Source organism: Salmo trutta, chromosome 31, assembly GCF_901001165.1.
Source record: "Salmo trutta chromosome 31, fSalTru1.1, whole genome shotgun sequence".
NCBI lineage: Eukaryota > Metazoa > Chordata > Actinopteri > Salmoniformes > Salmonidae > Salmo > Salmo trutta.
The window spans coordinates 35,102,421-35,114,752 of NC_042987.1; the positions used below are offsets into that span (position 1 = coordinate 35,102,421).

Here is a 12,332-nt window from a genome sequence, read left to right on the forward strand (position 1 = left end):
CAGGCCGAGGGAGATTGACAGTTCTTTTGTGTTTCTTCCATTTGAGAATAATCGCACCAAATGTTGTCACCTTTTCACCAAGCTGCTTGGCGATGGTCTTGTAGCCCATTCCAGCCTTGTGAAGGTCTACAACCTTGACCCAGACATCCTTGGAGAGCTCTTTGGTCTTGGCCATGGTGGAGAGTTTGGAATCTGATTGATTGATTGCTTCTGTGGAGAGGTGTCTTTTTTACAGGTAACAAGCTGCGGTTAGGAGCACTCCCTTTAAGAGTGTGCTCCTAATCTCAGCTCGTTACCTGTATAAAAGACACCTGGGAGTCAGAAATCTTTCTGATTGAGAGGGGGTCAAATGCTTTTTCCCTCATTAAAATGCAAATCAATTTATAACATTTTTGACATGCGTTTTTCTGGATATTTTTGTTGTTATTCTGTCTCTCACTGTTCAAATAAACCTACCATTAAAATTATAGACTGATCCTTTCTTTGTCAGTGGGCAAACGTACAAAATCAGCAGGCGATCAAATACTTTTTCCCCCCACTGTAGCACTTCTGAGTGAATCACAAATGAAATGCACACACACCACCACCGCCACAGCTAAAGGGTCAATCTGTAGTAGCTACATCCATTTCTGGACTATGTACCCATTGATTCTTGAATAATATAACTTATAAATGGCTCATGAGCTTAGTTCAACAGTCGTACCCCATCAGAATCCAATATTATAAGCTTGTTTTACTCCAATTTCTGTATACAAATAAATGTAAACAAACACTAAAAATCCTCTAAACATGGCTAAAACTATCATTTTCATATCATGGATGGTCAGTCCTTGCATCCATAGTGGTCTATGAATTTGAGTGGTTCCATTTCTCCAGTCCTATCCCTCAGCTTTTTAGTGAACCAGTGGCAATTCTTCTTTTGCTTTGTCATCGTTTCAACTGCTGATTGGCGCTTTAAGGAAAGGGAGAGAGAAACATCTGATCTTATCAGAGGAATCAGTCCAGTAACAGCTGAGAAACGAGGAATCTTCTGGACTCATGTTGATGACAGCTTTATGTCTTCTATTCTACAACATTCTCCACAAAGCTTGTATGAGAGACCAATTCCCAACCCTTTGTCTTACTGTAGCAACTTATGTAGCCTGGTCCCAGATCTGTTTGTGCTTGCCAACAATGGTCAGTGTCACCATACATTATAGGTGTTAGTACAAATAAATCTGGGACCAGGCTAACTTCAAAGTGTTCTAGGAACAAGAATCTAAACAATGTGTCTGTGTCCCCATTATGGATCTAAAACCAGCAACTAAAATGGTGGCCTTAGTGTTCTAGAACACTATCATAAACCAGAAACTAAAATGGTGGCCTTAGTGTTCTAGAACACTATCATAAACCAGAAACTAAAATGGTGGCCTTAGTGTTCTAGAACACTATCATAAACCAGAAACTAAAATGGTGGCCTTAGTGTTCTAGAACACTATCATAAACCAGAAACTAAAATGGTGGCCTTAGTGTTCTAGAACACTATCATAAACCAGAAACTAAAATGGTGGCCTTAGTGTTCTAGAACACTATCATAAACCAGCAACTAAAATGGTGGCCTTAGTGTTCTAGAACATATCATAAACCAGAAACTAAAATGGTGGCCTTAGTGTTCTAGAACATATCATAAACCAGAAACTAAAATGGTGGCCTTAGTGTTCTAGAACACTATCATAAACCAGAAACTAAAATGGTGGCCTTAGTGTTCTAGAAAATATCATAAACCAGAAACTAAAATGGTGGCCTTAGTGTTCTAGAACATATCATCTTAGGGAGGCGACCGGTTTAACAGTGTCATGAGTTCAAATTTAATTTGCGGTTTTTAGTCAAGAATGCTGTGGCTGGAGATTTTTGATTTCCGAGGTTTGTAACAATGTGAGAAGAAACCAATGCATTTATACACAGGACAGAGCAGTGGTGGGAACAGGAAGAGAAACAAAGCCCTCAAATTGGCCCCAAAATGGCCATTGAAAAATATTGAGCCTTCTTTCTTCGAATACCTTTAAAATGGGGAAAAGGCTTTAATTAAAGGGCATCCACACCAAGGATGATAACTATAGCGATAAATTATACATACTGTAACTATAAACATTGGCGAGCATCCACACCAGCGGACAGTTTATTGTTTATTATTCTGCAGTAGGAGAAAGTGGGGTAAGTTGAGCCAAAGAGAGAAGTTGAGCCACCCTTGTCTCTAGGGCCAAAAAAAACGTATTTTCATCCAGTCAAATGAATGTATTTTGTTAGATGATGCTTGTATCAAAAACAATACATCAGTTGGGGTCTCTATACGTTTTAATATTAGGTCCTAAACTTAGCATGAATGTGCATACTGTACTTATAGCTATGTGGGCTAATATAGGCAAAATTTTTGCCTTGGGGTAAGTTGAGCCAATGGCCATGGGGTAAGTTGAGCCAATGGCCATGGGGTAAGTTGAGCTAATGGCCATGGGGTAAGTTGAGCCAATGGCCATGGGGTAAGTTGAGCTAATGGCCATGGGGTAAGTTGAGTCAATGGAAAGGTGAGCAAGTTGAAGTATTTTCTTCCCAGGCATAATGCAAGGCCTTATCGCTGGGATGTGAGGTAATGTTATTAAGTGTTTCATTTTCTTTTTTAAGTACAAAGTCATGTCTGTAGCTATAACACCATAGTTAAAGTCATGTCTGTAGCTATAACACCATAGTTAAAGTCATGTCTGTAGCTATAACACCATAGATAAAGTCATGTCTGTAGCTATAACACCATAAAGTCATGTCTGTAGCTATAACACCATAGTTAAAGTCATGTCTGTAGCTATAACACCATAGTTAAAGTCATGTCTGTAGCTATAACACCATAGTTAAAGTCATGTCTGTAGCTATAACACCATAGTTAAAGTCATGTCTGTAGCTATAACACCATAGTTAAAGTCATGTCTGTAGCTATAACACCATAAAGTCATGTCTGTAGCTATAACACCATAAAGTCATGTCTGTAGCTATAACACCATAGTTAAAGTCATGTCTGTAGCTATAACACCATAGTTAAAGTCATGTCTGTAGCTATAACACCATAGATAAAGTCATGTCTGTAGCTATAACACCATAAAGTCATGTCTGTAGCTATAACACCATAAAGTCATGTCTGTAGCTATAACGCCATAGTTAAAGTCATGTCTGTAGCTATAACGCCATAGTTAAAGTCATGTCTGTAGCTATAACACCATAAAGTCATGTCTGTAGCTATAACACCATAGTTAAAGTCATGTCTGTAGCTATAACACCATAGTTAAAGTCATGTCTGTAGCTATAACACCATAGTTAAAGTCATGTCTGTAGCTATAACACCATAGTTAAAGTCATGTCTGTAGCTATAACACCATAGTTAAAGTCATGTCTGTAGCTATAACGCCATAGTTAAAGTCATGTCTGTAGCTATAACACCATAGTTAAAGTCATGTCTGTAGCGATAACACCATAGTTAAAGTCATGTCTGTAGCTATTCATAGGTTGCACCTTTGTCACTAGTCGCGTCATGCCATTGTTATGAACATTCTCAATCCACCCTCTGCCATCGGCGCCATAGCAGTGCCCTAAAGTGGTGATAAGCCCAGTCCTTCTAGCAAATGGTATATCATCTAAAGTCAATCTGGCCACATTATGATGATGTCCTACTAATTATTTGCCTCCTTTTGAAATGTCATTGTATTGCCAAGCCACAATAATGCACTTCTGATGAAATCTTCATCAGCACTCATTGACAATGCATTGAGTAGAATGCTCAGTCGGGCATCAGTCCAAAACAATATTGGGAAAAAACGTGAAACCCATGAATGCACCATGGTTAAAGTTCTTATGTAGCTATGCACCATAGTTAAAGTTCTTATGTAGCTATGCACCATGGTTAAAGTTCTTATGTAGCTATGCACCATAGTTAAAGTTCTTATGTAGCTATGCACCATAGTTAAAGTTCTTATGTATCTATGCACCATAGTTAAAGTTCTTATGTAGCTATGCACCATAGTGTGGCAAATGTTTGTGGAGTAGTCCGACCAAGACTCAGCAAATGTCAAGCCAACACCTTAACCGTTATGCCAAGACATCTGAACCGCTTGAGGAGGTCCCTATGTGTTAGTTGAATGTCGTTACAATGGGAACAGTTATGTACAGTACGTAGCTTCATACAGCGGCCTTATCCTGGATGCTGATTGGTTAAAACGGCATTCCGTCTCGGGCCTAACAACATCTGGACCATTACATCCTCCAATCACCTGCTTCTCGGGCGTTATCACTTCATCACACCACAGAAAATATAGACGTGTGCATACAGTTTAGTATCTTAGAGGTAACAGAGCGTCTCAATCAACACCCTGCTCTTTCTCTCTTCACTAAACTCCTAAGACAGGTTGTTTTGATTGACATTTCCCCTTCTCTTTCCTTCCTAAGATGTCTCTGTTTGTTTCACCCCATTGAAGATACTACAGAATTCTGTCAACAGTCACCTGTGAACATTAAGATGACGTGCCCTGGTCTATACCCTCTGCTGTCACAGCCCCAGGTCTTATCATGTGTTCAAAGACTACTTTCATCTCAGTGAAAAGGCCTGGCACCACAATGTCTCCATCTACCTTTGTACTGTGATTTGTATTGTTTGTTTATACTGGGGGCAATTGGTGTCAGCGATGATGTGCGTCGCTAGGGGAATAAGGAATAAGTCACGGGTGGTGTGTGGATTGTTGTGGGTCCACACGTTGTGTGTGTATTGTTGTGGGTCCACACGTTGTGTGTGGATTGTTGTGGGTCCACACGTTGTGTGTGGATTGTTGTGGGGCCACACGTTGTGTGTGGATTGCTGTGGGGCCACACGTTGTGTGTGGATTGTTGTGGGGCCACACGTTGTGTGTGAATTGTTGTGGGGCCACACGTTGTGTGTGGATTGTTGTGGGGCCACACGTTGTGTGTGGATTGTTGTGGGTCCACACGTTGTGTGTGGATTGTTGTGGGTCCACACGTTGTGTGTGGATTGTTGTGGGTCCACACGTTGTGTGTGTATTGTTGTGGGTCCACACGTTGTGTGTGGATTGTTGTGGGTCCACACGTTGTGTGTGGATTGTTGTGGGTCCACACGTTCTGTGTGGATTGTTGTGGGTCACACGTTCTGTGTTGTGTGTGTAACAAGAACTGTGTGTCAATACATACCATTGACACAGTATATTTTTTATTAAATTTATTTAACCTTTATTTAACTAGGCAAGTCAGTTAAGAACAAATTCTTATTTACAATGACAGCCTACCAAAAGGCAAAAGGCCTCCTTTCGGGACGGGGGCTGGGATTAAGCAACACATGACAACACAGCATGGTAGCGATACAACATGGTAGCAGCACAACATGGTAGCAGCACAAAACATGGTACAAACATTAAGAAGGTAGAGACAACAATACATCACGCAAAGCAGCCACAACTGTCAGTAAGACTGTCCATGATTGCGTCTTTGAATGAAGAGATAAAACTGTCCAGTATATCTTGTTTTATTTACAGTAGTATGCACATGTATGTGAGTGATCTTTATGAATGTATGCACAGTATGTTCTGTATGTATGGAGTGTGTGTGTGTGTGTGTGTGTGCACGTCTGTTATTGTGCTTATCGCATGTGTTTAGGGCGTCATTCACAGCGGGACTTTTCAGTCAGTGGTGTTACTCTGTTTACTGCATAGCTGACATTGTTTGGGTCTGTGGCTGCGTGTGGCTGTCACTGTGGTCCCCCAAGAGGCCAGAGAGTCTAGCACCTACCCACTGAGGGGTCTGGAGAGAGAGGGGGGTTTAGAGTCTAGCACCTACCCACTGAGGGGTCTGGAGAGAGAGGGGGGTTTAGAGTCTAGCACCTACCCACTGAGGGGTCTGGAGAGAGAGGGGGGTTTAGAGTCTAGCACCTACCCACTGAGGGGTCTGGAGAGAGAGGGGGGTTTAGAGTCTAGCACCTACCCACTGAGGGGTCTGGAGAGAGAGGGGGGTTTAGAGTCTAGCACCTACCCACTGAGGGGTCTGGAGAGAGAGGGGGGTTTAGAGTCTAACACCTACCCACTGAGGGGTCTGGAGAGAGAGGGGGGTTTAGAGTCTAGCACCTACCCACTGAGGGGTCTGGAGAGAGAGGGGGTTTAGAGTCTAGCACCTACCCACTGAGGGGTCTGGAGAGAGAGGGGGGTTTAGAGTCTAACACCTACCCACTGAGGGGTCTGGAGAGAGAGGGGGGTTTAGAGTCTAACACCTACCCACTGAGGGGTCTGGAGAGAGAGGGGGTTTAGAGTCTAGCACCTACCCACTGAGGGGTCTGGAGAGAGAGGGGGGTTTAGAGTCTAACACCTACCCACTGAGGGGTCTGGAGAGAGAGGGGGGTTTAGAGTCTAGCACCTACCCACTGAGGGGTCTGGAGAGAGAGGGGGTTTAGAGTCTAACACCTACCCACTGAGGGGTCTGGAGAGAGAGGGGGTTTAGAGTCTAGCACCTACCCACTGAGGGGTCTGGAGAGAGAGGGGGGTTTAGAGTCTAGCACCTACCCACTGAGGGGTCTGGAGAGAGAGGGGGGTTTAGAGTCTAGCACCTACCCACTGAGGGGTCTGGAGAGAGAGGGGGGTTTAGAGTCTAGCACCTACCCACTGAGGGGTCTGGAGAGAGAGGGGGTTTAGGGTTATAGAGGGGAAGGAGGGAGGAAGCTTGGGAAGAGACTAAAAGGAGTGTGAGATGGGTAGATATGGGTGGTCAGGAGAGATTAAAAGGAGTGTGAGATGGGTAGATATGGGTGGTCAGGAGAGACTAAAAGGAGTGTGAGATGGGTAGATATGGGTGGTCAGGAGAGACTAAAAGGAGTGTGAGATGGGTAGATATGGGTGGTCAGGAGAGACTAAAAGGAGTGTGAGATGGGTAGATATGGGTGGTCAGGAGAGACTAAAAGGAGTGTGAGATGGGTAGATATGGGTGGTCAGGAGAGACTAAAAGGAGTGTGAGATGGGTAGATATGGGTGGTCAGGAGAGACTAAAAGGAGTGTGAGATGGGTAGATATGGGTGGTCAGGAGAGACTAAAAGGAGTGTGAGATGGGTAGATATGGGTGGTCAGGAGAGACTAAAAGGAGTGTGAGATGGGTAGATATGGGTGGTCAGGAGAGACTAAAAGGAGTGTGAGATGGGTAGATATGGGTGGTCAGGAGAGACTAAAAGGAGTGTGAGATGGGTAGATATGGGTGGTCAGGAGAGACTAAAAGGAGTGTGAGATGGGTAGATATGGGTGGTCAGGAGAGATTAAAAGGAGTGTGAGATGGGTAGATATGGGTGGTCAGGAGAGACTAAAAGGAGTGTGAGATGGGTAGATATGGGTGGTCAGGAGAGACTAAAAGGAGTGTGAGATGGGTAGATATGGGTGGTCAGGAGAGACTAAAAGGAGTGTGAGATGGGTAGATATGGGTGGTCAGGAGAGACTAAAAGGAGTGTGAGATGGGTAGATATGGGTGGTCAGGAGAGACTAAAAGGAGACACGATGGCTGGAGGACAAGAGGGGACAATGTAGAACAAGTAAAGAGAGTTGGAGGAGAGAAGAGAGCTGAGAAATGACAGGAGAGACATATATTGAGGAAGAGAAACAGAGAGAGAGAAAGCACTGGGAGAAAAGAGGGAGGCCTTGAGAGTAGGAGAGACATTTTTATATGTAGGAGTGTATTGGGTTCCCTGGCTATTGGTCTCAACCGTCTAAGAGTTATTTTGAGATCTGTATTTGGACTGAAGGTCTATAATCAGGGGCGGACTGGCCATTTGGCATTTCGGGAAAATACCAGATGGGCTGGTCTATTATCTGGCTAATAATGGGGGCCTCAGGGAAAATAATGGGCCGGTGTGTTAGAAATGCCAAGGCTGATATAATCAAGGGAGCATCAGGCCTTCCACTGTTCTATGCAAGTCAGTAGGGTTAATTCTGATGTATGGATGAAGCGAGTGAGTGAGTGAGTGAGTGAGTGAGTGAGTGAGTGAGTGAGTGAGTGAGTGAGTGAGTGAGTGAGAAATCAATGTTTCTGCCACAAGTTCATGATGAGCTGTCCACTTGAAAATCCAGGGCGAGTCCTCATTTGGAAATACCACAAGTCCACCAGTTCCAAAAATGTAGGCCCTAGTGCATTCAGTAGGAATGAAAGGGATACAGAAGGTTGTGTAAACAGAAGGTTACTTAATAACCACTTTTGTAAATATTAATTACCGTGTCTAATTTCCTTATTTTTTCAAAATGGTAAAAAGAATATCATGGTGAAAATAACAATGTTTTACATGCTCCGGGTGCAGACCCGTTTTATAAATACAGAACAGAGACATTAGAACACAGAGAACAGAGATTAGAACACACAGAACAGACATTAGAACACACAGAACAGAGACATTAGAACACACAGAACAGACATTAGAACACACAGAACAGAGATGAGAACAAACAGAACAGAGACATTAGAACACACAGAACAGAGATTAGAACACACAGAACAGAGATTAGAACACACAGAACAGACACATTAGAACACACAGAATAGACATTAGAACACAGACATTGGAACACACAGAACAGAGATTAGAACACAGAGATTAGAACACACAGAACAGAGATTAGAACACAGAGATTAGAACACACAGAACAGACACATTAGAACACACAGAACAGAGACATTAGAATACACAGAACAGAGACATTAGAACACACAGAACAGAGATTAGAACACACAGAACAGAGACATTAGAACACACAGAACAGAGACATTAGAACACACAGAACAGAGACATTAGAACACACAGAACAGAGACATTAGAACACACAGAACAGACATTAGAACACACAGAACAGAGACATTAGAATACACAACAATAATCTACAAATGTTCTTACCCTCCTCCTCTGTCCCCTGTTTGCTCTCTCTTGCCAGGCAGTCAAGTTGCTTTCCATCACGAGAAAAGAGTCACAACGCCCGTAGAAGTTGGCAAGAGAGCAGAAAGTGACTGGCACTCAGACTACCAACAGACATATAATGTGCTAAAAAACAACGCTCACAGCTGAAGCCTGACAATGACGGACAAACAAAATGGTAACGGCTTTAAAAATATATCAAATGTATCAATGAAAATTGGCTACCTTTTTGATAGTTATATGAAACAAAATGTTTGTTAGATAATTCCTAAACACATTTATGCTCCACACACTTTAGTGCTTATTATGTATCAATGCTATGATAACAAGTATAGAAACACTGCAATCCTTTTTTAGGAAATGGGCCCAAAGCCCCAGAGAATAGGGTGAAGGGGAAGCCTCCTCCGTACTCTGTGGAAACGCCCTATGGCTTCCGCCTGGACCTGGACTTCCTCAAGTACGTGGACGACATCGAGAAGGGCCACACCATAAAGAGGGTCCCCATCAAGCGCCGGAGCAGGGGGCAGAGGCCCAGCACTCTCCCCAGGAACCTCAATCTCTCTGGGCATGGCTACCAGCCTAGCCCCTGGGGCTCCACTGGAGCTCTGGCCTCCAGGTCTCGCCTCCCCGACCCCCACCAAGGCTATGGCTCTTGGGCTTATGATGGCAGATCGCCAGCCTCCCCTGGAGGATACAAGTCTGTGGCAGAGATGGAAGCCAGTATCAGGGCCTTTGATGAGCAGCCCTTGGGGGAGCACATCAGGCCCAATCTCCTGCGGGCCTCCAGCCTGCCTCTCACCGTCCTGCTAAGGAAAGGTTCAGAGTCAACTGAGGACCAGGCCAGTCTCCAAAGCTCCAGAGACCGTCTCAGAGGAAGGGACACTTCCACGGAAGACATCTTCTACTCCCTGGACCGCTCGTCCAACTGTCCGTCCAACCAGGATTTTTCTGGAACCCTCCGCCGCCTCAATAAAGCCCTGCAGCATATGGGCGAGCTGGAGGAGGAGGTTCGGGTCATCCCAGAGCTCAAGGCACAGATCTACATCCTGCAGGAGGAGAGGGAGATGCTCCGTCTTGGACTGAACCCCAAACCCGCATCCCGAACCTTCTCCAACATGGCCAAAGACCACTCTTACGTGACCTCTGACCTCAAAAGACCCAGGAAAGAGAGTAATCTCTTCCTCGCCAACAATGACATCACCGATGATGACTCTAACCAGACACACGAATGGAGGACAAGCACAGACCTGGATGAGCTTCTCACAGTGACGTCTCTGCAGGCCAAAGTAGCCATGCTGGAGCAGAGGCTTCATGAGAGCAGCTTGGACCTCCAGAAGGCTACCGTACTACTGAGAGAACAGCAGGAGGAGGGCCGGAGGAACGATGAGAGGATGTGCCAGCTGATCAGGAAAACTGGGGACTGGGGGAGAGCAGAAAGAGTCCCTGTGGAGCAAGATGAAAAACAGACTGAGAATTCTTCTAGGTGGGTCTTAGCAGGTGTGCATGGTACATCCGTTAGAGAAAGTTTGAATGTAGGAGAAGCTTTGTCGACAAATACAGTGACCATTAGAACAAATAGACAAAACCCTGGCACTCAGACTGAGGACCTAGAAGATGATCAAGTTTGGGTTTCAGCTAGCTCTTCCATGATGGAGGCCCAAGCGAACAGTCTTGGAGCTGGTCAACACAGTTCAAAAACGGTGGTCCATTGCTCCGTCAGAGAACCAGGCCTAGCAGTACCCATGGAGCACATGCCCCAGGAGGAAGCCCCCACAGGGGGCATGGATCAAGCTGTGGCAGTCCTCCACGTAAGGAGGATCCAGTGTCTCCTGGAACAGCAGTGGGAGTGTCTGTGTGGGGGGACAACACCAGAGGGGGGCAAGGCCCTGGAGCACCCAAATCCCAAGGTCAATTCACTACAGGAGGAGATGATGAGTCTGGTTCATACTCTTTCCTCCTACTACAACCGTGGATCCAGTGACGGAGAGGATTCTCAAGGAGGTATAGCCTATTTTCACAGATCTTTCGGGTTGATTTCCAGAACACAGATTAAGCCTATTGCTGGACTAAAAAGTATGCTCAATGAAGAATCTCCATTGAAAGTGCTTTCTAGTCCAGGAGAAGACTTGATCTAGGACTGGGAACCTGGAAAACAATTGACAGTCTACATTGACAATACATATTTTCAATTAAATATAAAAAGAAGAGTTATTTGGAACAAGGAATCATTTTCTCAGGTTCCTTATAAAACTAATTAAATTCCAATGTTCATTTCATAGCACAGAGCTCTTTTGTCTTTCATAAATCAGACATTCTCGAACTCATTTGAATTTCAAAGCACAGTCATAATGTAACGCAATCGATCCCCAATGTTTTTGAAACGCCATTCGCATCACGTCAGCACATTTAACTCATAGCTTTGAGCTATTTCTCCATCTAGCATGAAAGATTAGGTCAGATTTATGAGTCAATGACAGGAATTTACTGCACACAAATCCCATTACCCTGTCAGAGACTACTTACAGACAACTTTCCTTGCCTCTCTCACATTGAGACCCACAATTTACCATGCAGTGTAAATGAATGGTTATAGTTGTCCTGGCTTTATTCATGATAGATGTGTATTGATGACTGTAACTCTGTCATACTGTATGTATTTTATGAAGAATTTAGATTTTGCCATATTGGAATGACTCTACAGTCCCTACAAGTACTTCCCTTCTCTACCTTTATACGAGCACTTTGGTCATAATTACAGGGAAATTATTTTGTTCTTGTGCTAAAGACAATTCAATGCTGCTGAGGACACAACTCACCAGACTCATGTGTCTTATTAAAGCAAAGAAATGAACATAAATACAGTTTATATGTAGTTATCAAACTTCCCGCATAGAGTCCCATTGCTATTAGGCTACCAACCATGTATAATGGAGTATGTTTAAGGACTGTCTATTTCCACGTCATACTGTGTGGTTGGTCCCACCTGAAACGACAATAATTTGCAAAGCATTTGCAATTCTGTATTTTTTATAAAGGGTTTGAGCTTCACTAACCCTTTAGTTGTTATTGCTTGTTTATCCGTTGTTGTATTCAAAGTGGGACCGTGTGATTTAACAGCTCCTACGCCTTAAAAAATGCTTCCGTCTCATCTAGGGTTGCAAAGGGAGGGTATATTACTGGAAACTTCTGAAGTTTACCACTAAACAACCAGAATTGTGGTAACTTTCAAGGTATTTTAGGAGTTTTATCTAGTGGCCTTTTTTGGGTACTTTAGATTATCACAGGTGTCTGTAATTATCTCTGTCCCTCTGTGTGGCCTTATCGCATGTTAAATATAAACCATCAACTTAGTGAATACCATAGGGTTAATATGAGACTT

At 43.8% G+C, this 12,332-nt stretch overlaps 1 protein-coding gene across 2 annotated transcripts in view; it reads left to right on the forward strand.

Annotated features, from left to right (window-relative positions):
• LOC115170101 (KN motif and ankyrin repeat domain-containing protein 2) overlaps nucleotides 1–12,332 on the forward strand; it is a 40,264-nt gene that overhangs the window by 12,419 nt on the left and 15,513 nt on the right. Inside the window, exons 1-3 of one of the 2 annotated variants that reach the window (XM_029726389.1) lie at nucleotides 4,256–4,576; nucleotides 8,973–9,131; nucleotides 9,311–10,954. In XM_029726389.1, coding sequence (XP_029582249.1) covers nucleotides 9,113–9,131; nucleotides 9,311–10,954 — 1,663 coding nt within the window. In that variant the 5' untranslated portion in view covers nucleotides 4,256–4,576; nucleotides 8,973–9,112. Of the gene's footprint in view, nucleotides 1–4,255; nucleotides 4,577–8,972; nucleotides 9,132–9,310; nucleotides 10,955–12,332 lie in introns of those variants that run through there. The other variant, XM_029726388.1, reaches the window with a different exon arrangement.